The sequence below is a fragment of the Andrena cerasifolii genome, chromosome 14, assembly GCF_050908995.1.
Source record: "Andrena cerasifolii isolate SP2316 chromosome 14, iyAndCera1_principal, whole genome shotgun sequence".
NCBI classification, from domain to species: domain Eukaryota; kingdom Metazoa; phylum Arthropoda; class Insecta; order Hymenoptera; family Andrenidae; genus Andrena; species Andrena cerasifolii.
The window spans coordinates 9,874,797-9,902,670 of NC_135131.1; the positions used below are offsets into that span (position 1 = coordinate 9,874,797).

Consider the following 27,874-nt stretch of genomic DNA (forward strand, 5'->3'; position numbering starts at 1 on the left):
TTTCTACTCCGCCCGCGGCTCTAAAAAACTAACACTACCCGAGATTGCGTTTTTTTTTCGCATTGTAAATACTATTACAATCGGCCGTATACGACTATAGTGGAGTCCCGTTGGTCAGCACTATTTCATAAAACAGCAGGAATTCATCTCGATGTGAATACGCATCCATTAAAAACGCCTGTCTTCTCATTTATGCAAATCTACCGGCACGAAGGAGAAGCACGGAAATGGAAATGGCACTTGAAGATCACATCGGTGATGAGTGGAGTTCGACATGAAAATTCTGCTCGCGTAAACTGGCTCTGACTATTCCACTAAAATAACAAAGAGAAAATTTTACAGGGAACTATATTCGTCGAGCACTCGAGCTTCGAATTACCGTATTTCGACATTTAGATTTACCGGATCCTGAAGAGATTTCTGCGTCGATTTTCTGATGGGGTCCTTCTCGCGAGCGCCTGCGCACGGAGGAGTGGGATAAACTTTTGATTTAATTCGTCGAAAAAGTTTGTTGTATGAGTTTGCTAACAGAGTTTACTATTTTGCCGTTCCCGGAATGGTTGTCCCGTGCCTGTTAGCGTGTCTGGCCGCGAATAGGCTTAGACTACTGACAACGAGCAGCCAGCAAGTAGTATTACCCTACATTTGTCAGACAGGATTCGTTACCTGAATCCTCTGAATCTTCCATGCCCTTCTATGAACTCAAAGAAACTTTAATAAAACCTTCACCAAGGCGAAACACTATTTTCTTATTCCTGTGTGGAAAATTGGTGAAAGTAATGGTAACCTTTAGCACCGAAATTTCCATCAATGGAGCTTCAGCGAACGGCATTCGTCCTCTTTTATCGTTTTAATTGATGACCAGCTGGGATCGTACCGAAGCTATCAATTAAAAAGTCGAGAAATTATCGCACCGATAATTTATGAAACTTTCCGCTGGATCAAAACTTTTTGGGTCACGTTCAGACGGATGCGATTTTCATAGCGCAATCAGGTCGAATTACGGTGACACGGAGAAATGGCGGGCCCCTGATCTGCTCGCGGTGATTCCAGGAAAATATGACGTCGCGGGTTCAACATCTGCGAGAGATTTATATCACTGTCGATCGCGAGGGGGCTCAGGCAAATGTGCTCGTTAATGCTCGCTAGTCAAAAGGGTGGAATCCTCGTTTTTTTCCCTACACCAATGATGATTCCCGATCGGTGGCGAGGCGAATTTATCGCCGCAGCCCCCTCGTTCAAGGGGAATTTGGTAATATCAGGTACTTTTGAATAATGGCCCGACACTTTGATACGTTTCACCGGTGAACTCGGCTGCGTTCTAAAAAACGTTAGTCATCAGCGGGACACGGCGGGAATTTATGAATGATTCCAATAATCTGCAGCCGAACAAATATTTTCATAACGGATTGCAGCGTTCCTCAGATTTTCATATCGGCGCCGTCACGTATTTGGAAGCGATACGAGCACGTTGACGCGTTTGGAGCCTGCAAAAGAGCACGCGCTCGAAAGCACGCGCAAATCGAATGCTAGTGAACGAGACGTCACCTTTCGATGACCACTGCCTTTCAAAATTTCGAAATTTCGGTGGAAACGAGTCACGCGGTTCGAGTACACCCATCGAGTCCAGAATTTCAAGATCCATAATGGACCAACACCGCTGACGTCATCTCCCTAGCCGAACATGATCGATTAGCGCGGAATTCGAGAGACAGAAGAAGCTCTCCCCTTATTTAGAAGCATGGTCAGCAATTTTATCTCCACCACTATGTTCGCCCCGACCTCGCGAACTTGACTAATACTCCCTGCATCGCCGAACGACCGTCTGCAGCGTGCCATTTCTTCCTTCGGACGCCGTTCAGAAGAACGATCGGGACGCTATCGGTTAGCATCTAAGTGCGGATGAAAAATGGACACTCCAGGCAGTAAAGCTTGATCCGTTCCGGCTTTATATATCGCCGTTGGCTTTCAGCGGTGTCGCGAGTGGAAAGTGAATTTCGATATGGTGAATTTACGAGCGCCTCGTTGTCGATGTTTTTTTCGCTAATCCCTTCTGTCGCTTCGATGGAGGGAAACCTATAAATTTCTTTGACGAGAGTCGCGAGAACACGTTTCTACATTGTAGGACGTAACGACGAGCTTCGGTGGAAGCTTCGAAATTCGTTTCGTTCGAACAAGTTGATACAGATGGAATTCATTCCTGTTTCTCTTGCGTTTCGAAGAAACGCCGATGTCTTCCAGATTCACTGCGGTATACCCAGGTACGATATGGCATGAGCGCAAATCCTCGAGATGTGCGCGAAATTCCAGCCTCGAAACGACTTATCCCATTCACGTTCTGCCTGCCAGACAGTTTACGGCTAGCATAAAGCTTGGCGTTCAAGAAAAACGGGGAAACCTAATACGTCCAGATGCAGAATGATAAACTTATTTGAATCTGAAGGGATCTATACGGATGCAAATTTCAGAGCTCCACTCAAACATTCATGCGCACACACTCCGCCCGAGTGCTGCCGACTATTTTGATGATAATCGCGATTGCTTCTTCTACATTTGCCCGCGATACACTGCGTACATTTCGAGATATTTGTGCACCCCGTCGCGACGGTAAGCAGGTATATATTTTAGGAACAACGTAAGTGCGTGGAAGTTTCAAAGGAACCAAAGTATGCACCTAATGACGTGTTAACTGAAAAGACAGCATACCTGAAAACCTAGAAATTGTCAGCAGAGTTTCAATACCTCCTCGACCACTATCAACCTCCATCCAACTCTCAATTTTGCGTCCGAGCCATCCAGCGCTTTTCAACTGTATTTAATCCCATCGTTTCGCCATGCCCGATGCATCGAGAACGTTTAACGCTCGGGCAGCCTATCGCACAGCGAACGAAACACACTGCATTTCGCCGAACAATGCGATTCGGATATCTCGGTTACACGGTCTCGCGCACGCGTGCCTCATATTCTCGGGAAAACCATTCTCGTAAGGGCGTTGGGGGATAGAGCGTAGTCAGAAATTATGAATGGCCCACGAGTGGCTCGAAATTATGGCGGTTACGGCGTAGCATCGTGGACGAGCCTCGAGCTCTAAGGGAGCAAGGGGGATGTACTTCCTGGCTGGAAAATAACGTTGAAGGGGGTGGCAAAGTCGTGGCTGTGAAGGGTTGGACACTGGGTGCGTCCGACGTCGGGAATTCGCTCGTATATATACGAGCTTTGTGAATTATGGCGGACGTGTTATCGTCCGCGGTTGGATTTTCAACTCGTTTGGACCTTGCTTAGTTCGTGACGGATTATCTCGCTGTGGTTCAATCATACAATCAAATGGTTGATATTGAGGGACAGTATGGGGAAATAGATGTGCGAAAACATCCCACGCTGTCCCCAGCTGCCCTTCGCAAACACTCTCGCGAAAGGGTGCCGCAAAGTGTCACCCAATCAGTTCCAAAAGTGAACTGAACTGACCATACGCCAGTCACGCAGAACGTACAGAGGGATGAAATCTGTAACAGTCGGGCGGCCCCTATCTCGATCAAAGTCAAGAACTAGTCAATTCGCTAGCATTAAGGGATATCCGGAATGGCTGCGCAATGTTTGTTAGGGGGAACGTTGAATGCGTTACTGGAAACTCTGTTTTATCGAGCGCACAGAACGCTGGAAGAACAGGATCTGCATATGGAAACCCGTTTAAAGTTATTTTCGCACTATTTCCATTCGTCCCTTTGCAAAATGGTCCCGTACTTTGAGTACTTTCCACACAACACGCTTCGCTTTGAAAAACCAACCGCTACGGGCACGTCCGCCTCGTAAATCCCGCTGGCCCGAATTTTTAAATACCGACCTCCAACGAAACTCCGAATCGCGCTACAGTAAATGTCGCTACGCTCCCGCTCTACTTTGCTTACTCGACCCTGATGACGCCTGGTCGAACGATGACCACCGACTAGCGAATTTCCTACAGCTGGCACGTTCCATATTCCCTGCGAGCGATCGTTTTGTTGTGACCGATCCCGATATCGGGGGGATCAGGATCGAGGACGACGGTAGTTAAAGAGAACTCTTTTCAAGACCATTTGACTTTTGATTTGGAGAGCTGGAGGTCGAGCGCCGATCGCTCGCCCGACCAAGCACGGACTTATTCTACTTGCGTCTCTTATGCTACTGCTGTAGCGACCTGAGGTCAAATGAAACTGTTACCTTTTATAAATTACAGTTGTTTATCGAATTTTTAACTTTTAAATCATTTCTTTCCTGCTTTAAATTAACTTTGTTCAGTTTTAACGGTCATTTTATGTTCGATTAATAAACGTTCTGGAGGATCGTATACTTTTGAACAGGTATTGAAAGGTGAAATATAAAGGGTAGGAATAATTTTTAATTAGTATTATCTAAGAAATTGAGGGCAGAATTATTTTCGCCGAACGAGTTATTTACACGAAAATGTATGAAATAAAATATTCAGTTAATACATACACTGCATTTTATAACAGTTTTCTCGGAACAGAAAAGATGATAGTCTTAAATTACAGTTATTTCATAATTTTATGAAAATTTTGATAATTTCATGCCGGTAGTATTAAAAATACGCGATTATCCAAATAAAAGAATATTTTGCTGCATATTCTTCAGAAATTGTAATATCTGTAACTCTAATTTAGCTTGCCCGATTACTTCTGACATCACACGAAGAAACTATGACTCACCGGGTCTTTATTCCCCTATCGACATGCGTTCCCTTTCCAATTCGGACCCGAGACACACAGCGAAAGGAAGCGAATGAAAGATAACTCGCGTTTAGTTGACCCACCAAGGCCAAACCGTTTCGTGGTCTCTATTCCCAGAAGAAAAGTGGCCTATTCCTGCGCCGCATGCATTAATATTCATGTTAGCGCCGCGGCTGACGATGTAACCAGTGTGTACACAGCTTGAATCAAAACTGGGCTGAGTTGGTTAAGTAATAAGCATGCATACGATGAAGCGATCTCTGTTATTAACATAGACCTTGCCTCGACTGGCGATCTATCGTGTTATTCCACGAGACGGCTCAGTGTTGAAGCTACCTTCGATTCGGTGGACGCGGGGCCAGGGGGGTTGAGAGAGGGTTGAAATTGCTCGTGGTCACGCAGTGCACCCTCGACTGAACCCTTGCGCTGGCCCTTCCACCCACATTCCCTTCTGCTTCTTGTCCCCGTCCACGTCCTTTCCCTTCCACCACTTATCCTTATCCACCCCCGAGCTCCTTCCACCCCTTTTCTTCCATCTGTCCTCCATCTTTGCAATTTTCTCTCCGCTTTTGGGCCAAGCCAGGCTTGCACCGGCTCACGTGCCGACACTTTGCCAAAATCACAATAACTCGCCACGGATTCCGGTTTGATCGGTGCCGATAAGGCACGTGACTTCTCCATAGATCACCCTGGTGTGCCAAACAGTGCCGTAGAGGAGGCGAGGGGGCGATGAAACCGTCGAACAAAGGAAATTACAGGCACAGCGAGAAAGGATCGCGAAAGTAGCTTTCCCTATCGATTTTCCTCGATCGTGTAAAGTGTCTCTGTCTTGTTCGCCGGGGAATGGAGCAGAGTCACGGAGAAGCCCTTCCATCTCGTAAATCAATGGGATATCGGGAGTCTCGAAAGCACGAACGTGCAGAAGACCACTGCAAAGACACTGAATAAAGTTTCGGCAAATTGGCGAAGGGTAAACTTCGTGAATTTAACGATCGAAGTTTTTTAAACAGAGATGGGTGGATTACAAGGAAAGACCTAAAAAAGTCACAAAGAATTAGGCGAGCTACGGGTAAACTACTGTGACAACGTTGTGGGCGGTTTCGATTACACGGCGACAGTATGGAAAATGGCCAGGAATGAAGGATATTACGCGAGGAAACCGTCCGCCCCTTATTACGCGCGCTTCACCCTCCCCGTTGTTCTTTGCGTAATTAATTTATTCGTTCTAATTAGAAAGGCGCGGTCCAGGGAGAAAATTCAAAGAGGAACTAAAATCCTTTCGGCGCCGCCGGTCGAGATATCGAGGGCGCAGGTACGCGCGCTCGCGAATCACGATAGCGTCGTTCAAGGAGCAGTCGATGGCTCGTATAACGCGGCAGGGTAAGGAATTTAAAAATTTCTGCAAACTCATGATCGGCGTAACCGTAAAAGCTTAGAACTGCCGGAGGACCGATAAAAGCGAATTACCAATCAGCGTTAGGTCACGAGCAGGGGGGCCGTGGAGGGATACTCCTACGGGACCACTATCGAGGAACTTTCTCTTAAAACCTAGAAAGAATAAAATGAATATTACTAGCCGCGCAAAGAAGATCACCGCGCTCTGGCTGAACCTGCGGCTTTTTTGCTCGGTTCTCGATTTTCCTCGACCCTCCGCGCTGGGGTCTGGAAACGATAGCCGAAGTATCGAGTTCAAAATCACGAGCTCGTTACAACTACGAACGAAAGCACAGGGGGACTGTCTCGGACGATTCGCGAGGATGCGAGCATGGGAATGTGGATTGACGCTGGCACCTGATTAAAGGCGTTTCGATCGTGGGCGCGATGCTCGACTTGCAACATTATCGTCGCGACGCATTACACGGGCGCGCACGCGGCCTGTTAAACCGTTTAACGCGAAACTTGCGAGCGATCGTTTAAGCGGTCGATGAGGGATTTTAGCACGCTGCATCGTGTTAATATCCAGCCCGGGCCGCGTCGATTTTATCGCCCCGATAGAGGGGCCGGAGTGCATTTGCCTCGGCCACTTCGGGGCGGGGTGGAAGAACACGAAGGATAGACGAAGAAAGACGAGAGGATGTTTAAACGCGTGATTAAAGCTTCTGCGAGTTAGCGCGTTTCCCCGGAGAATGCTGTCGCACGCTGCTCCAGAAGAGATTAGTTTCATTGAAACCTATATCTTCTTTAACACAATCAGGGAATAAAGAATGTTTCTAATTGATCCACCTCTTGACTTTCATACTTTCAATGTCTTATTTACTTATTTATTTATTTATATATCTTCGGATCGATATGCTTTCTGAATTGTTCGTTGTGTTATCCCCGTGCGTCCCAAAAGGCTCGTTACGTTTTATACCGTTCGCGTGGAATAAATTACCCGTTCCTATAAATCCCGCCCGCCTGTTGGTTCAACGAAAGCTCAATTAGTGCCAGGCGAAGGGAAATGGCACGTATACAATGACTGTTCGGGCATGAACATGTGTCGTGCTTACGAAACGATTCCAATAATAGCCAGGCGGCGTAAACGCGTGACACGCAAAACGATGTCTCCGTCCCGCGGCACCCTCAGGAACGTCGACAAGCTATCGCGTGCTCGTCGCGGATTGCTTCAGCTTCGGAAAAAAGGGCCTTCGAACTTCCACTGACGCGGACGTCTGTCGCCAGAAACGTCCTACCATCTAGATGCCCTCGTCCATTCGCTCGAAGGATATTCCACGGTTTAATTGGCGATTAATTACGCGTAAGATGCCAGGAACACGCGAAACAGCGATTCCATTAACGATTCATGGACGAACGGTGCATCGTAATCGTGGCGCAACGGATGATTGCTCTGGCAAAGCACGAATTATTCGGTTACGGGTAACCGAAGGAACTATTGGATCGGTTCGGTGACGGGAAAGTCGTTCCACGCACGGCGAATTTCGTATCAAAGCCGGTCACGCGAGAGAGGCGCGTTTAAACTCGGGGAATGCCCATCGGGGCAACGATTTCAAGTGGCCTCGGATAAAAGTTGCCGTAAAAACGAAGCGGGACGCGCGGAATACGAATAACTCGGTCGCCCGAAATTCGACGTTTACGACATCTTTACGACCCTCCAATCCGAATTCAAGGCCCCGCGCCGCAGCCCCTGTCGCGTCACAATCGTGGAATTATTATCTTCCTTCATGGGCAAAGTTTGCATCTAGCGCGTGATCCTCTCCATAAAGATCTATTTCATGAGCGATTTTACGCTTTTCCATTATCCCGCTTATTTTCCTCGCCGTCATCAGTCATCGATGAGCGAAAACGAATGTGACAGTTCCCGAGAAATCGATGCAGCTTCCAGCGAGCTCCCTAATTTGGTTGAAAACACTTTTTCGATACAGACGCAACAAAAAAACGACATTACAGCTATTCTCACAGTAGAACGGAGCAATGTAAACACCGATCTGCGCGTGCCAAGTAGAGGAACGTGAATCTGCGAGTATGGAAGCTGCAAAGTTTGATATTTGCGCAAGATAATTCATGTGCTTTTATTGCATACGAGAAATATGATTCGCCCCGTGATGAAACAGCGCAACGTCCATTTAAATTATTAAGAACGAATGAGGGGTACAAAACACGCGATGAAGTTGAAATTATTTCGTAATGAAGTAGAGTAAATCCATCGAGCTGGCGTACCTCGTCCCGCGTGAAACCCGAATTTATATTCTGGAAGGTAGATGCAGCGAGCGCTAAATAAATACCGAAAAGAATGCCTCGGCTCTCCGCATTCGGTTTGATGGCCACGCTGTAACTCTGATAGCAACGTTCGGCATGGAAGTGGGTCAGACGCCGTCACACGAAGGGATTCGGAGCTGTTGCTCGAAGAATTATTCAAATTGCTTTAATTAACTAATCCTGTTGCCGTTCGATTCGCCTGCCATATATCTGAAGGTAGGAGAACGCGACGAAACGAAACCGTCATTTGCTCGGTAACTAAACCCGTGGGCAAACTGGCAGCTCTATTGTCTGGGGAATCAGGTTTTCTCTGGCTCCCATTCGAATTTCTGCACGAGTATTTCTAATTGTACCGATGGAGTAATTGAATTTCTTAGTTGGGAATTGTGGAAAGGAATAAAGAGACCAGTCACCGATCGAAAGGAATATTTTTATCCGCGGGTGGTTATCGGTTTGAGGTTCATAAATATATAACCCACCCCTAAATTTATCGTAATTAGACCATCGCCCGGCAGCGCCGTAGCGCGGAGTCTGAAAGTAATACCGAGTCCTTAACTACTTTTTTCTGCTCGCCGAGGCGGAAGCTCGGCCGCGAATTCCAAAGAAGCTTGCACCGGGAAATAGTTTTCATTAGCCGCGCCAAGATAACAACCGACAACTATGCTTTTTATCGGGGCGAAGTGGCTCATAATTAACTACGAAGTCCTGATTTTCGCGGTCCACCCCCATAAACTCCCGCAATTAAAGGGTAAATGGGAGACGCTTGGTCGTCAGTGTATCATTATAGATAAAACGCGGGAGGCTTGCCACATTGCGTTCGTCCACGGTGAACTGAAAAGAGACGCATGCAGAGGATGAATAAGAGTAGCAGACTCACAAGAACGTAGACGGCAAACGGCATGACGAGCACAGCGACCAGGAGATCGGCGACAGCCAGGCTGACGATGAAGTAGTTGGTGACGGTCTGCAGGGCCCTCTCGCGAACCACCGCGAGGATGACGAGCACGTTGCCGAACAGGGTCAAACACGGCACGATCACGAGAATCAGCGCCCACCAGGTGTTGGCGTTCGTCTTTTGATCGACGTCGGCCGTCGGCCCACATTCACCGGGCCTGATCACGCTCACCGCGGTCCCGGCGATTATCGACGACGTACAGTTGACACTTCCACTGAGATTCAGATTGGCCCCGCCGCCAGAGTACGTCAGATTGACGAAATCGTTGAACTGGTTTATGTAATCGTTCAGATCTTCCAGCACGAACAGATCGGAGATGCCCGTGTAATTCTCCGAGCTGGCCGACGTGGACGACGCGAAGGGCGACGACGAGGCCCCGAACGAGGACTCGAACAGCGTCGCGTTGCTGTCGAAGATCGTGGACTCGTTGAACCAGCCCAGCTCCACGGCATTGGTGGTCGCGTTCCCATCGCTTCTCGAGAGGACGGTGTCCAGAATGCTCTCGTCGTCGTGAAGGATCAGGCTATTCTTCGTCACGTCGGGGAACAGTTCGTCAGGGTGGTGGGTCTGGTCCAGCGACAGGTTCCTCGCGACGGACCTGGCCAGAGACTCGTTCGTCCTGGTCTCCATTTCGATTGCGACCGCTGCTGGATCTTGGACAACGACACCGATCACGAGATCTTGAAACGGAGCGATCCGTCTGGCTGGAGATCCGTCCCTTCGATTCTGTCCGGCATTCTCGTGCCGGTTATCTACGTCTGCGTCCTCCTAGCGCTTTGTTTCCCCCGTCCCGGCGAGATAAGGATCCTCGATCCTCCACGGTGCACGCAAGGAACGAGGTGCTGCGTCCAGGCCGTCCTCTCACCGATCACGGACGCGTATCATTGAAATCCCTCGAGGATCCCTGTAACCGGGAACGAGCGGTCAGTGCTACTGCCTCCCTTCCGCCGCTTGTAAAATAAAAGCGCGCCACGATCCGCGGGGATGCTTCCTGCCCCGGTAATTCGATTCTCTCGCGCTCCAAGCCGGTATCTTAATTTTATTCCAACGCGGCGCCAACGACACGCGGCTCTGCTCGTGCAACGGGCGGCTCGAAAAAGTTTAATTAAATGCGATCGTACGTCGCTAAGTAACGCCGTGTAACGAGCGCCAAAGGTGAGCTAGGGAACTGGATGGTGCATGTTAAATATTAAACTTGGCGGAAACGTGGCTGGGAAACGAGCTTCCCAGGTCTTGCGAATCCTCGATGCGCTAACGCGAAACAATGTAGCGGAAACTTTGCGTAGCGGTATGGCGCAACGTCGTCCACGAGTATTCGCCCGTTCGTATAAGTATCATTTGCCATTAGAAAAAATGTGCAGGCTAACAGCTACCAATAGCTACTACACTGTGAAAAATCGGCTCTCTACGCTGCTATCTCTGATTCTAATACCAGACCCTTTAACACTGTAACTCTTTCAAATTAACAACTACCATTATCCTCGTTGCTGCTTTTTGTACAGGTTTTAGGAAAGCTTTCGATAGTTTGGAATTTTTAAGCGTACTTTAGAAGGCACAGCAAAGAGTTTTAAGCGGAAAGATCAGTGGCGCTCTCAGGATTTAATCTTGGGGGAGCCGAGTTGAACGGATAAAAATATTTGTAAAAAATATTTATTTAATGCAAATTCCTTTAATGCAAAATCTTTAAATTCCATTTCGTGATTATAAAGATTTATTTAAAGAATAAAAAAAATGCCATGGGCGCCACTGGGAAATGAGGAGAGTATCGTCCCCTTATTTCTGTTCTTTAAATCGAATTGTACCAGCCAAGCCTATCGTGTCGCCTCGCAGGAACGAGAACGGAAGGATCCATGAATCACGGCGCTGTTCATCCGTTCGAAACGGATGTTGCCGGCGCAATCTCCGAATTAAAAGAAAACTCGGGACTCCCATACAGGCCGGATGTTTTGGCTTCTCTCGCCGACGTAAACGGATCGAAGCACACGCAGGAGAGGGTGGATTGACAGATGGACAGGCATTACAGTGTTTCTCTTGGCCTTCCGCCTCAGACGCCGAGGAAGGAGGGATCAACAAGGCATCTCTGGAGACCCGCGGAAACCCTCTTAAGGACAGAAATCATCTCCTTATCCCGTAAGAGCTTTCATTCCCACCAATTCCCCTGTTTTACATATGTATACTTCGCGAGGCGGGTGAACTGTGTCGCGAGACCCCATTTTTGAAGCGGTAAACTCCTTGAAAGGAAGCACAGCGGCGCTATTTACGAGTTTCATGCATGGTATTTGTGAATATGGAATCGTGCTGTTAAAATGCCCGGGCAATTGGTATCGCAGAACGTTAGGGAAACGAGAGGACTCAAGAGGTATCTACAAGTGCACCCTCTGTAAACTTTGAAACCTCTTCACACAGACTCATCATCTATCCATAAATAAACCTTTGACGAAGAACAGGAATCGCTCGTAAATAGTGTAAAGCTGCCTGTACACGGTGCCGTGACTTTCAAGAATTATGTGCCGCATTACGCGATAATGAGGTGCGCTCAATCCCGAGAATCTGACGGATGGCTTTGCGCAACAGAACAGAGACGGAAGTGCTGCTAAACAGGAAGCGAAACATCGCGACCCTGGATACATCTATTTCAACTTTTACCACTTCTCTCCCTTTTTACATATTTTTCCGCACTCGGAGCGCAACATTTTATCCCCCCATTCCGTCATGCCTCGACTTAACGCGACTCCGCCTTAGTGCCTTCAGTTTTGGAGAGAAAATTTTATCGTGAAAAATGCCGCCACTCGGAGCGCGTCGGTGATAAACGTCAGCAGAGGAGCGACGTCGGTTTAAAGCAAGCACCGCGATGCGAAATTTTATATCGTATTTCAGCGGGATATTTCAAAATGTCGCGGTGCCCCGTTCCACGACAAACAGCCACAAAGAGACCCGAAAGTAACGTCCGCGACGATTTATCAAGAGCGTATCGCCGCGGGAGGAATCGTCCTGCCATCGAGACGGTCGCCACGGTTTATGATCTGGATGGGTTTCGCGATGTTTATAATTAATCGCCGCGGAATGATGCGCGGTTTCCTTCGAAACGACACTCCCGTACGGGGGCTCCGGTAACAGGGCGGCGGCGTCTGAATATGGAAATATGCAAAGCAACGTTATAATCCCGGGTGAAGAATGTAGTGTTGAAATTTTGTTCTCGATGGCAGCTCCGCCGTTTCCCTCCTCTGTACGCCTCTTTCTTTACTCGCTCGGTATGCAATTACATAAATTATTCCTCGCTCGTATGGAAATCAGAAGGACATCCAACGTTTCCTTCTTCCAAGTAAAACCGCTCATACGGTTAACGGCGGTGTAAATTCCCCGTCTGTCACGTGGCCGTGCGCGGCCCGTTTCGATTTGTCTTCCACAGTGGAGTAAAATCGCGACCGCGGAACGACTGTGGTAAATATTTCGATGCGCGTCAGCGTGACAGCTCCGCGCGACCCCCATTGAAAAACACGCGCCTGGAATGTTTGCGTAACGATCCGAATGCGATTAATTCGTCACCGCGCGTGGTAGCCCTCGGGAGTAACGAGTAGGTCGTGTCTATTATGCTTTCTTCGAATTGAAACTACAAGTGCACGTGGAAAGCTAATTATCAGCTATTATTTGAAACCTTCGACTCGCAGATGTAGATTGCTGCCTTGAACACGCGAGGCTAGAGGAAATACTCGACAAGTCGATGAAAGAAATCCTCACAGGAATAGAATAATTCAAACTTCTCGACTACGTGGAAATACAAATCTCTCTCTCTCACTCCCTCTCTCCCTCTCTCTCTATCTCCCACTCTCTCTCTCTACTTTCTAAAGTGTATTATAAACGCGACGAACGCGGATGAACACAGAATGAACAATATATAATAATTCAGGAGAACGGGATCTCGATACGAACCTCTTTTATTTATACATATAGCGAACGAGCACACTACTGTGCCATGCTGTATGTTTCCCCTTGCCCCGAAATAAAACTTAATTTCGTGCGATCGCGTAATTCAAGGAGAACGGCGTGCCACGAACATCGAGCACGGCACCAAAGTTTCTTCGACGCGGAAACGTCAGACGTTCAGCCAGGATTTTCGTAAATTCACGAGCGAAGCTGTACTTCAAGGTGCCGGGAGGAGCACGTCATCGCGTCTTTCATTTCTCACGTTTACGGGGGAACATCTCAGACATCCATCGCGGCTTTTATAAAATTCCAAACGCACGGAGAATTGCGCCAAAGGTAATCCAGCAGGCCGCGAGCAGGAAAGGTTCTCTCTCAAACGGAAGCACAATATGCAATTCATTCTGCGCGGCGGCGGTTTCTGTCTGGCGAGAAATGAAATCGCGGCTGCTAAGATTGATCGTTCCTGCGCGGCATTGCCGCCAGGGAAAGGCACCGGGGCGATGCATCGTCGGAGAAAAAGATGGTCCCCTTGCGGTGGCAGCCGCGACTCAGATTAACACACGAAATAATGATACAATTAATTACGTAATATTAGCAAGAAACTCCAACGGGACTGTACGGCATTCCCGCTCGCGAGATAAGGGGTTGAATATAACTAGCCACGAAGGTAGTGAAGCCGAGTGTGATTCTTGATGCTATTACCCAAAGTGTTACGATTTCGTGGAGCAGGAGGACAAAGACGATCAATTTAATCGAAGGGAGAATATTAGATTCCAAGTAGCTTAAATACACGACTCAACGCGTGTTCCTCTGGTATAAAAAACAACGTAGGTATCTGGATTCTAGGGTACAGTTGAACGAGCATGGGAAAGCTCCATCAATTTCTTTTCTAAGACACTGGGAGGACACAATGACAGGGAGTGCAACAGGTAACGTGCACCGCATTAGATCCACCGAAAACAGGTACATCTAGTTCCCTTTTATTCTACGATCTACCGTACGCTTCGCATGCCGGCTAGCATTCCGCTGAACGAATTCCTTGCTATTCTTAAAAGGAAATTAACCAACGGTGCACACCGCCTTTTAAAATTGACGCTGAAATAGAGCGAATTCCATTGTGTTGCCGTGGATACTTTCACAAAGGCGAAATAAGTTCTCTTTTAAAGGGTGTATCTAGAAGATTGGTTTCATCCTGCGCTTTAGAACTTAATTCGACGATATTAATATGACCCAAAGATCCCCATTCCAGGCACGCTGCAGCCGCGCATGCTCGCCAGCAGTTACTGCGATAGCTCCATCGCGTTAAGTAGTAAAGGCACGCATTATGTGTCTGCCAGTGGAACGGCCCGTAATAAGTCCGCCGCTCGGCACGAAATTCGACGGTCATTATTCTTACGGCTTATACCGTTCTTGGTGGCAGTCCCAGGAACAGGCGTTAATTCAAAACGCTCCGGACTCGCGAGATTAGGAATATCTGCTACTTTACGCGCGTTATCCGACCTTATCTTCCTAACCGGGACCGAACCGTGTTGACACGGCGGAAATTATAACGGAACCGAGTAACTCGTTCCGGATCGTCGCTAAGCAAGTTTAACTCACTCGATGCTAGGTAATTCTCGCTAAAATAGAGCGGAGGAATGGGATGATAGGTGAACGGAAAGTGTGCCAACTTATCTCATGCAGTTAACGCGCACGAGTCACCCGATATAGTGCACTCGAACGTGTTGTGGTGAATGGCACCAATGTACGAGATGAAGTCAATAAAAAGAATTCATGTGTTCTTAACTCGTTAAAAAACAAAGGGAGGATGATTTCCATGTTCAGTGTTGTTATTGTGTACCCCGATACCCTTTTTCCCTCCCAGTCATCCCTTATTTATACGCCCCCGCGATTCGATCGTATTTCAGGTAGCCAAAGCTCTCCTTCTGTGTCAAATCGCCTTTTAATTAATAGTGGTTAAGGTCCACTTAGCAATTCAAATGGCGCGTGCTTGCACCCTTGACACAGGCAGGCATTTGTCGGTCAGGAGAGCCTTGTTAATACGGAATAGCCACACGCTGACTAGCAATCGTGATTCTGATCGTTACCGTTCACCAGGGTGACGTCTTCGTTTTCCCCGCGATGCTCATTCATGATTCTCGTGGCTGAAATTTCGAACGGCCTGGTTGCCCGGAGGAACTTGAATCACCAGCACTGAACGTCCACGCCGATTAGAACGCGATGCGTTATCGCCTGACTTAATGAGAACGCTGCGCTCTTCTACAGCGAGGTAGCGTTTCAAAGTGAAATCCGGAATCGACTCGCTCGTGGATTTCCTTCTCATGGTGTCACGCGCTCCTCGCCAACATCTCCTCGTGCCATCCTCATACTCTGCGCAAGATCCGCGTATCGAGGGTGCCTTTCTCTCTCTCTCCTTCTCTCTCTCTCTCTCCTTCTCTCTCTCTCTCCCTCTCTCTCTTTCTCTCTCTCTCTCTCCCTCGCTCTTTCCGTGTGTGTATCAGAGGGATGATCCCCGGCACTGTGACCCAACCATAGAATACGCGGAAGTCGTCCTAAGCCCCGCCATTCACCGGCGCAAGATCGATTCAATATTTTGCAACGAGATCAGAAACCTTGCTGTATTCAGTCCAGAGGGTCCAGCATTGTGCCTCTTCGGTTTATTGCCTTCCACACGGGATTGTTTAACAATAGGCTGCATCCCCTTTCGTCCCACCGCCCGACGTGTCCCGCCTTGTCGCCCTTACGATTCACCGATCAAACGATTCAGTCGGACGACGACGCCCGGTTACCCTCTGGATGCTAGTTAACCCTGGACCAGTCGATCCTCCGCCGACCAATCAACCTCGAATTTCCACGCGGAAAATTTACCCCTCTGGCACCGAACGAATCCACTCGACTCATCCAATCGGCTGCAATTGAGTGACATTATCCCCGTACACCGTGTCCGTCACTAGCACTGTCACCTCCGCACACTGTTCACGTTTCACTCGATCCTGTATCCCGTCTCGCCCACTGGAAACAGTTCCGTCTTCGAGCGCCAGAACCAACGACTCTTTCACGCGCGTGGATAAACGACCAGTTGGACCGTCGTGCTCGCGGCAGCGGCAAACGGCTCGCCGTCGACTACCGCGACGGGCGTAGTTGCTAGCTGGATCACGATGAACGATGACGTCACCGGGGGATACCTGTGGATTCCAATCGTACGATCGCCGATCGAGTCGCGTCGCCTCTTATCCGACTTGCTGGCCGATCGAAGCGAGCCGCTTTTGCGAGGATCGAGGGACGAAGGATGGGATCGTCCTCGACGTCGTCGTCTTCGTCGTCGTCGTCGTCGTCGTCGTCGTCGTCCGATTCGTCATCGTTAATCTGGATCCCGTCGTGGCGTCACTTCCGATCCACGTTGTCGGACGAACGGCGAGCGACTGGCTGTCTGCTCGAGTCTCCACACCGCCACGAATCCCGAACGCTCGCGAGAGATCGAGGTAGGGGTTGAAAGCGATAGAGGGGGCGAAGCGTCTCCGTTCAAAGCCCACGCGCACACGCCGCTCGCCACCGACCCCTAATTCGCGACTCTGCCCGCTTTCTTCTTCGCCTTCCGTCACCTTCCTACCCCCCCATTCCCCCGCCCGACCACCACCCCGCGAACGATCGCCTTTCTCTTCCTCCAGTTGCCACTTGTTCTCTTTACGACAAGGAACTCCCGAAATACGCTGGATCAGCCGTTCCGCGATATTATTGGGTTACGGTCTGGCCTGGGCGCCGCTTTAATGGGCGCTCGCTGTCGATTTTAATTATAACTCTCATCGACGCTATTGGCAGCCGACCGGCGAGAAATTTATTGGCCAGACTGAAGGGTGTTTTTGCAGCGGGAGGTGGTGAATAGTTGTAATTCCATTCATGTATTCGCTCTGCTCCAGGCCGATCTGTTCCTCGCCTTCGGTTTTTTTTTTACCAATGTCTTCGTCGCAAACGGTGTCCGTTTTACTGCGCGGGGGAAAGCTCGTATTCGAGCTGCAAAGGGGGAAAGCACCGTCAGGCGGAAGGGAAAACAACAGTTGTTCCCTTAAATCTCCGGGAAAATGTTTCATTTGAGACACGCCCTCGGCAGAGACGCGAAAAAGCTCAACTATTTGTTTATCGTAGCGTTTAAAACTGTTTCAGCTGCTGTGCAATTCGCAAGGCTAAAGACTCCGGCGGCATAACTCGGTGACCGAGAAGTTTTCGTATAACAGCGAGGTTTTCATTAACAGAGAGCAATTATGGGAAGTGAGGAACAATTAATTCTCTGCAAGAGCAGCCATAACTTAGAGTGGTTGAATTTCTGTCAAACGCAAGGGTAGCGGATTCATCTTTAAAGCTTTTCATGAATACGAAGGAAAAGGGAAAACCTTGTTCCATAGTGTTCCCTTTCTAACATCCCTTGTTATAATCCTTTCCAACCAACGTCTCATTCACTTTGTATTTTCATGCGCCAGCTGTCACAGGCGCAGATGAACGTCGATGGTAGGTCGAGGAAATATGGCGCGTTAAAGAAGTCTCTCCTGCAATAGCCATCGCTCATAAGCGACATGCTTTAACGCGTGTCTCCGCGGGCCGCTGGAATCCCAGCTCGAGGCGAGAAGGAAAATTTATAGTTTCCAATTTTCCGTTTGTCACCAAGCCCCCGAAGTAACGATGCTACCCGATGTCAGGGCAATCTCTGACTCCCGACCTGCCCGAGATGACACGCGTTGAAATACAGTGCACGGTTCTATGTACTCCCTTTCGCGCACAAAGGAGGCTCCGCACTGCTTACCAGCAGTCATCGGCTGCAGACTGTCGATAACGCGATTTGTCACTGCCACGCTCTGCATTCGTTATAGGGGCGGTTTTTACGAGGCGGAGATGTCTCGTAGGCGGCGGCACCGTTAGCTCGCCGAGACGACGAGACGTCACGGGCTACGAGGGATACGGAATAACGAGGTGAAACGAAGAAATGTGTCTCTCGCGGGGCAGACTAGCTCCGTCGAGGCAGAATTTCATTTCGCGGAAGAAACTGCTTTGTTTTATTCAGACTGGTCGATTGCCGAGGGAAGATTGGCGTCCTCGAGTTTGCGGCGGGTGTTTCTCTTTCGATGTAACTTTGCCAACTGTGAAACGCGCGGATTGTAAAGGACAGGGTGGCGAAATGGCCTCGCGAGGTAGGCATTACGGATTGGCAGCGTGATTGACCGTAATCGGTGTGGTGAATCTTACAGGTTGCATGAGTAACCCTTGTTGCGGCATGCTGGGAAAGAACGTCCGACCCTTGGGAATTTGGTGCTCCACATGGCGCAACCTTCCCTGCTGATTAGGAACGGTATTAACCGTTCAGTATTACGAGGGTGGCGATGATGAGAGCCGCTGTGATTACTTATCAGCAGCACCTCGAATGCTTTGTCGAAGAAGATCGATCTGTACCAATGCGAGCTCCTCTTTGTTGCTCCCGGGCGAAGGAATACGAGCCGGTATCGAAGTAGCGAAACATTTAAAAAATCGATTAAAGACGGTGCTATGTTATACGTTAACTTGGTTCCCTTGTTCTTTTGTTCCCTTTGAGACTGTGCGCCTCTGACGCAGGCTTCCTTTGCAAAAAGGAAACTGCACAACTTCCCCTGCTTGTTTATCAAGAGATTCATGCGGAGATACACTGCAACCGTTAGCATCTGCGTCTACATAATTACTGGAGGTGGCTTTACTTGACAAAAGATGTAGAATAAAGCATTTGTTCAGCTGTGAAGCAGGGTCTAACGGTAAATAAGCAGAAAACAGTGGCAGACTCATGATTACACGCTTCCTCCGGGGAATATGATGTCGCAGTGGGATAATTAATATTCATACTCTCTGAGTCCTGTTGATTAACATCTACATAAAAAAGATACCCCGCAACGCGTCCCTGGAAACGAGCGTCGGGTCGTAACGAAGTTACGGCTACGTATCATTTGCAAGCTGCTTTAAATTTCCAAAGGACGCTTCGTTATCCATGCTAAAGCCGCGTAGACGGTTTCGCCTTAAGACGGATACGCTCGTTTGTTAATAAACATCGATCACAGTCACGTTTTCATCGGTGGGGCGCCGTTCTAATTGTAAGAAAGATCGTCCGTTATTATCACGCAGCAACCTTCCCGCGCGAGTGAAACGCGAGGCAGCAAGATGAATGCTCCTTTCCCGACGTTAATTAAAAAATACTATCGTCATTCGTTTGCCATAAGCAGCAGAAAAATGCACAGTGTCCTGTTGCTACTGGACAAGGTTTCAGGGGAGAGTCCAGGGCACCGCGATAATGAAAACAAGTGACATCCCGAACACTCCCCTCGCGAACGAACATCAATCCGTGGACCCTTGATTGCGATAAAATCGTCAAAGCAGTGGAAGCTTTACTACCAAAGACGCCACTCGCGAAGTTCGTACAACGCCGCACCCAGCCGAATGGAAGGCGTTCGACGATCGTCCCTTTAATTAAAATCGTCCCCGGACGTTTCGGAACGACCACGAAAGTCGTCATCGTCGGGACTCCACCTGTACGAAAGCGTTCCAGCAACAACGAATTACGAGGCACGATTACAGGATCGCGGTGTCTCCTTTCCTACGTGCCTCGTAAAAACGTTTTACAGCGCATTCTCGTGGGTGCTTCGGCGGGCCACTTCTTCCTTTCCTTTTTTTTTACGATACCGGTAAAGATGAAAAATCGCCTTCGAACCACGGATGTTCACGAGGAGGACCAGGGGCACCGGGGGCCTCGTGTAAGGGCGAGGGAGCATCTGGCCGCGTTCCATCGTCCGTTTCAATAAAACCGAGCATCGTGATTCTCCTCCGTCGCCGTGGAATCTCTACCCCCGGCGAGATTCTCCGGTGCAGTTTTGAAATTCCGCCCCGACGGTGGGCGCGAAATATCCGCGTGATGTTATCGATGCTCGTCGCGATGCCCCTCTCAATTTTAATCGAACTTCTCGCAGGACCCTCGCGTTGACTCGGCGGCCGTCAACATTGGCGAGGACCGAGGTGCTCGGTCGCTTATTTCGTGCGCGATAACGCGACCCAGCTATCGTATCCAATAATATTTATACGAAGACACCTGTGGCCGACGGTCTCGCGACCGTGCAACCCTCGAATTCAAGAATGAACGGAGTTAGAGGCAGCGCCCGCTGCATATTCATGCACCACGAAGTCGCAGCTGCATCGAAGGGGGGAGGGACTAGCTCGCGGCCGAAGCGGCTGCATCATTAACTGCTGTCGTTCCGAAGCATCCAGCGGGGCAAATATTTGGCTCGCAGCGGAATGCCGCGGCCGATAGAGGCACGGCCGTTCAAATATTGATCGGATAAATAGCTACGTTCGATCAAGATTGAGCCATTCGCGCGAAACCCCGGCCAGCCTCGAGGAATTATGAATTCCAATTTATGACGCGCGAACGGCCGTATAAATTCAGGTCGAACGTTGCGGCTGGATCGTGTTTCTGGTGCTTCGCCTGGAATTTTCATGATCCCCGCGGTGGAGGGGTCATAAAACGAATAACAGCGGGCTCTGATATTTTGGTAAATATTTGCCAGGAACACTTGCGACGGCGTTGTCTTCATCAAACGTGAAACTTCGCTGTGGATGATGCGAAGCGAGGGGTGAGAAATCCTGGCGTTGAAAAGACATTGTTCGAAATTCTAGTTGTTTTCAATGACACGAATATTTATTTCGTTCATTCGCGAGTGACGTTACTGCGACAGAAGGAGAGAAATGTTACATGGGATCTTTATCTCGCGCCTGGAATAAACGTTGCCCAGCCGCGGACGTAATGCTGCGTCACGTGGCGTAGTTACTTCAAATGTTGCGCGATTACCGCGCGCGTAAAACTTGCAGGTCGCCTGCCATTCTCCCCCGGTACTTTTTACTATTCCGCCCTTTGGTATATGGGAGATGGTGACTGCCTACTTACGAGGTGCCCGGCGCGCGATTGCTCCGCATTCCTCGCGAATCTCGCTCCTATACAGGGGAGGACACGAACGGCATCGGCATCCCTGATATTCCAAAATGCTCCTTATTGCCGCGAGGAAATTTACGAGAAGCCGTACACGACATTTGCTCGCGAGAGCGAGCTGGCTTGCAGCTCGAATTCGGCAGCATAACGTAGCCCGGGGAATATTTCCCTCGCATCCACCTTTTCCATGAAATAACAATAACTTGTCTTGGAAATTCGACGCATAATTATGATCCTGTAACGACGCCGGTGCTGCAGAGGAAATTAGGTACTGGGGAATCTGGCGAACGAGCTGTCTGACGTTAATTCGAGACCTTAACGTGCTTGGTTAAGACCACGCGCCCGCAACCGCTAATCCTTCCTTGAAATTTTCAGCGTTTGATAATCTGCATTTATCTCCCTGTGGGGGACAGGCAGCACCGCTGTGTGAAAAGTATTCCCGAGGTATTAAGGTTTCCTTAGACGGTTTCTAGTGCGTCGCTAGAGATCCTCTGCGTCTGACCACGCGTGGGCCTATACTACTGGCGCTTGGTTAGCTAAGTAGTAATACTTCATAGACGGGCTATGAAAGTTTCTGTTTCTTCGGTTGCATCGTACTTACGTCGTCAGTTCTGATAGATTTCTTAAGATTAACACAATTGTTCCTTGAAATTAATTATGAGTTCAAACACCTTGGGATAAGGTGTTAAGAAAATCTTTCAGTGTTCTGTGATGAATACAGAATCGATCGTCAGCAGCTGCTATTCCCCACGCGACGGAGTTTCTATTATTCCGTTATTATTCAATTCTTCCAGCGTGTTGGCCATAAGTCACGATCGAATTAGAATTACAGAGGCGCTGGAGTTTAATAACGCCCGGGTTCCTGAATCTTAATAGCACTCGTCTCGCTTTTTCGCCGGAAATCAGGGTATCCCCGATAATTCTTCCCGAATAGATCCTCGGAAAGTGAGGATGAGAAGGTAATAGCGCGCGCCGCCCTTTGTAACCGTGAAATTGATCGGAGCTCCGTGGACTTTCGCGGGCTTTCCTGCCGCGAAAAATTTCAGTCACCTCGCAGACCCATTTATCACAATCCCCTAGACGTGGAGGGCTCGCTGGAACTTTCAAAACGCCCTCAAACTAAACCTCGACGCTCGCTGGAATAACGTAGTCCCGGTTTCCCGCGTTATTTCCCAAAGCAGCCAAAACACTCGCTAACTATCAACGACATTCGCCTAGCCACCGTGACGACAGCCATCGACGAGTCGATTAATGTTGCGAACCGAGCGGTTAAACGCGATGTTGTAATTCGGCAGGCGGCGACGTAATGAAAATTCCATCGCCAATAATCAACCGCCACAATTTCAATTTATAGCGACAAACCTGTTGGAGGACGCGTCTTGACAGGAAAATTGCTATCGCCAGCTGGATAAGCGATGGCGACGGACAAAATGTGGTTACACTGAACGAACCAAGCAGCCGTTCGCTTAGGAAAATGCGATTACGCGGCCGTGTTAGCAGTGATGAAACACCGTCTGTAATGAAACGTATGATCGCCGCTTAAATAATGGACTATGATTTTCGAGCGTCGAATCGCCTCTGTTCTCGTCGGACCGCATATTGTCCGATCGTTACACGGTTACCGTGATACCGTGTTTTGGGAAACGCGTGACAGACACGGCGGAAAATAAATAATCCACGCCTCGGTCAATGGGATTTCACTGGACAGAATATTTCCCGATGGAGCGAGGCGCCTTTGCCGTGCACGAAATGACGCGGATTACGGGCAATGATCCATCTGCTGGTAAAATGGTTTTAATTGAAAGCGATCCGCTTCGCAAAGGATACAAATCCGCGGCAAGGTTTACAGAGAAAAACGGGACGGAACAAAAAGCCCCGGCTGGAAATAAAATGAAAACGAATTTCGAATATCCCGCGGCGCCATTCACACCGGTCCCTGGTATCGCGTTTATCTCTGTGATAAAAAATAGAACGAGTCTGGTAATTCTGCGAATGATGTCCATGGGTAAATTTACCCTTTATTTTCTGAAGCTTGTCAATCACTGCTTTGAAAAATTCTTCTTTGTCCGAATCAAAGTGTCGTATCGGTACTGCGGCAAACTTGTGGCATGACCGACACCTGTGCGCTTCTCTAAAAGTTCTCCTTTAATTAGCAACATGTTTAACGTATAACGGTGTCCAATCGACAGCCTATAACGCCTCTAGCTCTAAAAAAAGACACATTTTCGTTGAGTAATGTTCCTGCCAACAGAATTGCTGGCGAAATGGCCCCATATCTTCAGTCACCGATGGCGATATCACGCAGCCACGATGTCCATGTATCGCGAATGTAATCACTGGGACTTGTGGCTGAATTCTGAATGGCCGGATGCCCGGTAAGGTTTCCTTAATCTCGAATCGGAGCCGCGGGGGTGTGAAGCAGCACTTGACAGACGGTATCGTCGCGCGTACCGTTGAAAACGTCCTTTCAATTTTCCCTCAAACCGCGCGGAAGATTGCCAGGATTAAGGGTAGGGCTGGAGAGCAGCCTTTTCTAGGCCGCGGATCTAAGCATAAAAGTCGGAATCGGCTGAAAACCACCGACACTCAGCCGCGACGCGTTACACCGGCGTTGAACTTTAATGAAATTTGCGAATCCGATATTTATGGAGGGCTTCCGGCCGTAGAGAGAAAGAGAGCCAGGGCCGTTGACTCATTTTACTTTGAAATACTTCCTGTCCGACCGACCGAGCCCCGACGGAGCCTGTTATTCATGAATATGCTGATTATCGCCGCTTTCCCGGGATGCTAATGGTAGGAAAGCGCATCTTCCTACGGTCGCCCGCGCCACCCTGTATTATAAGACCCGCCGATAAACGCGTCGCGGCTTACCAAGTAGCTGGGAGATCCTCCGGGCTACTGTTTTCTCGGGAAACAAAGCTGGTCTACTTATGCGCTTCGCCGTGGATTCTTCGTTCGTCGCTGCCTCGTCTCCTGTTGTTCGCGAATCCATCGTTGCATTCATGAGGGTAATTCATAGGAACAGCAGGGTCTCAGACGCTGGATCCATATTCATGTTCATCGTACACTGAGAAATGATTTGATTTGCATTCTGGTGATGCAATGTTAAGCAGCATTCAATTCCAGAAGTCAAGTTCCGAGAATAGCTAAAGAGCGACTCAAGAGAAGACTTTGGGGCAAAGAGAAATTGCACTAGTAGTTGTTGATGTCAAGCCTCCGCGGGCAATTGAACGTTCTTAGCTTTTGCACCATTAGATATCGTTTGAAGATACGTTTCCAGCAGAGAAACTTACCCACGATTGGACAACGAGGAATCATTGGATGGCACATACTCGGACCTAGCATGCAATGCATTTTCTCGATAAAATTCATGCGGCGTAGAAAATCACATTTCAAAGTATAATAATAGTTTGTATCGCGAATTTATGACTCGGACAGCAGGGTAGTAGGAAATGACCCATCTAATCACAGACGAGGTATAGGAGAGACCTACCAACCAAAGCATTTTTCTGTCACCGGTTTGGGGGGTTCTAGGACCACCTTACCATTTTAGTGTCCCATGCAACGTTACCGGTGAAGTCTCGAAACGGATTGTAACGCTGCGCGTGGTAGGAATTAGAATTCAACGCGTGTAAAACTAGGTCATTCGAAACCCGCGATTAACAAATGATTCTGTTAGAGTAACAATTTAAAGATCGTTTTATAAACGTATTTCATGCAACGACCGAGAAAGAAGGATCACAACAAAACAAGAACACATTCGCCTCTTAACCTTGCTGTCCAATTCGGGTTCATTAAACGCAAAACAAATTTATTTAACATACAAATTTATATAAACAACATTACTGGTGGGAGACATGCTTTCATGATGTAACGTGGAATACCTCGCCAAGGAATTGTAACTTGGTATATTTCAATAAGGTGCTGAAGCAGAGAAGACTTTAAAAATTGCCAAAAACCCATCAGTATCTGGCTGAAATATTCCAACTTGCAGTTATTCTTTTATCTTACCACTGCACTCGTGTTCTGGGGTCCGGTAGCAACAATCGAACAACATTTCAAGTCACATAATTTATTCTTACATTCTACCTTAGTATTGCAAGTTAAAGAAATTCTTATATCCGACTAGAATATTTGACAATCGCAGCTATCGGCTCGGTTCTCACCGATTACCAGGTCTCACCACGAGGAGGTTGCTGCGTTTCGAGACCCGTAGAGAGATAGATGGAATCAAAGTTCCATCGATCTCCCTGTACATGAATCCTACTAAACCAAAGAGATGGATGGAAACAAAGTTCCATCGATCCCTTCGGTTTAGATATAGAATCTAGGGAACTGCCAAGCAATCACTCGATTAAAAGAAATTCAGGAAAGCAGGAAAGGCGAAGGGTAAGCATGAAACAAGTATTGGACGGCGCAGTTCCTACCACCCTGCTGTCCAAGTCGAAAGGGAAAAGTGCTCGGCGCCTCCCAGACGATTCCTGTTGCTCCGATGCGACTCGTCAGGAGCAAACACTTGACCTGACTCAAGCCGTCCAACACGGAGATTGGGTAATCGAACCGGGTGACTTACGCAGGCAGTGTACCAAAAGGTGCACCCCCTACGCCCGAAACTTTTCCCTTTGGACAAGAACACCAAGGGATGAAACTGATCCACCCATACCGATTCCATGCTCAGTCACTTGCTTCCGCAAACGGAAGCAGCGGTAACCTCCTCATCAAGGATGAGGAGCCAATAAACGAACAACAAAGCTAATGATTTAGTGACTGCTTGGCAATTTTACATGGGGCCTTAAATACTTCATGTTATAATAAATTAACCTAGGCTTCATTAGATGTCTTCCTTACATCTTCTTCATTAGATGTCTTCCTTACAAACACACTGCACTATCACTTTTCACTACTATCTTTTAAAATATATTATCTTGTTAAACTCCCTTTCCCGCGAGAGGGTGGACCTGAGGAGCTGAAACAATCAACTACGTCGTGTTAGCAATGGTAGAATAGGCTTGGGAGGGAACTAAGGAAATAATTATTAGGCTGGTGCCGATCGAAATGATTTGAAACATCAGAACAGCACGCACGAGCATGCAGAACCATCGTAGAGATACATACATGCAGAAGAGCTGGAAACATAAACCCAACGAAGAGATGCACGAGAGGGAACAAATCATGTAAACCCAGCGATGAAATCCACGAAATGAAATATATCCTGCAAAACCATCGAAGAAATGCGCAAAATAGGCACAAATATGTAAAAGTCATCGAAGGACTGCATGAAACAGAATACATCCTGCGAAGCCAACGAAGAAATGCATGAAATAAAATAAATCACGCAAACCCATCGCAGAAATGCATGAAATAGAACAAATATGTAAAAGTCATCGAAGGACTGCATGAAACAGAATACATCCTGCGAAGCCACCGAAGAAATGCTTGAAATAAAATAAATCACGCAAACCCATCGCAGAAATGCATGAAATAGAACAAATCATGCAAAACCACCGAAGAGATGCATGAAACAGAATAAATCATTTAAACCCATCGAAGAAATGCATTAAATAAAAGAAACGCATCGAAGTAATACATCGAATAAAGTAAATCATATAAATCCATCGGAAAAATGCATGAAATAGAAAAGATCATGCAAACCCACCGAAGAAATACACGAAATAGAAAGACTCTTACAAGAATCCTCAACGGAATGCATGAAATAGGACAGATAATGAAAAACAATCGAAGAGATCACATAGAAATGGAGAGAAATCAGTTTTGGCCTTGGCAGAATAATACAATTTTAAATGGCTCAACAAACCTCAAAATTTCATCGGCACCAACCGAGTAAGCTTACCCGGGCCAGAGGGACGAGGGGCCAGAGGAAGAACCAGGGTTGAAACACTGACCAGGTCCCCAGGAAGTCCAAGAAGTCCAGTAGGTCCAGGTGGCTCGGCAGCTTCGGGGGGCGGGGGGTGGGGCAGGACGCGGGTTGAAACCCTGACCAGGTCCCCAGGAAGTCCAGGAAGTTCAGGAAGTCCAGCTGGTCCAGGTGGTCCAGGTGGCTCGGCAGCTCCGGGGGGAGGGGGTGGAAAAACCAGGTCCCCAGGAAGTCCAGTTGATCCAGGTGGCTCGGCAGCTCCAGGGTTCCCGGAGGTCCTTCAAGTCCGGAGGACCGACGACGACTGAGTACATGAAGATCTGTGAGCTCCTTATATAGATTTCGAGAAACGATGTACCCGATCAAAACAAGGTCGACGGTTAAGTACAATTGCAAAATCCCACGAATTCTTCGGCAAAAATGGATTTTCCGCTAAAATATCCATTCCAGTGGCTATTGCTATGGAAAATAGTGTTAACAACATTTACACTAACCGCCCAGTATAAATTATTATTAACTATGATCGATAGAACTCAAGATATCAAGCAATTAGTAACATTTGGCCTTGGATTTGCAAATGATTTTCTACGCCGAATGAATTTTCATTTATTCTCAATGTTTAATCGTTGGATACATTAATGTTAATGCTTATACATATCACATAGTATTAATTATAAAGTATTAATAAATTTTAGTTGAACTTGGTGTAAATG

General features: G+C 48.1%; 2 protein-coding genes across 4 annotated transcripts in view; one reads left to right on the forward strand and one right to left on the reverse strand.

The window, feature by feature from the left end:
• Nucleotides 1–16,726, reverse strand: part of Dop2r (dopamine D2-like receptor) — a 113,586-nt gene extending 96,860 nt beyond the window's left edge. For all 3 annotated transcript variants that reach the window (XM_076826572.1, XM_076826571.1, XM_076826570.1), the window contains exons 1-2: nucleotides 15,387–16,726; nucleotides 9,298–10,279 (exon numbers count right to left, since the gene is read on the reverse strand). In XM_076826572.1, the coding sequence (XP_076682687.1) occupies nucleotides 9,298–10,005 (708 nt within the window). In that variant the 5' untranslated portion in view covers nucleotides 10,006–10,279; nucleotides 15,387–16,726. The remainder of the gene's footprint in view (nucleotides 1–9,297; nucleotides 10,280–15,386) is intronic.
• Nucleotides 1–27,874, forward strand: part of LOC143376367 (tRNA N(3)-cytidine methyltransferase METTL6) — a 239,151-nt gene that overhangs the window by 197,584 nt on the left and 13,693 nt on the right. The window lies entirely within an intron of this gene.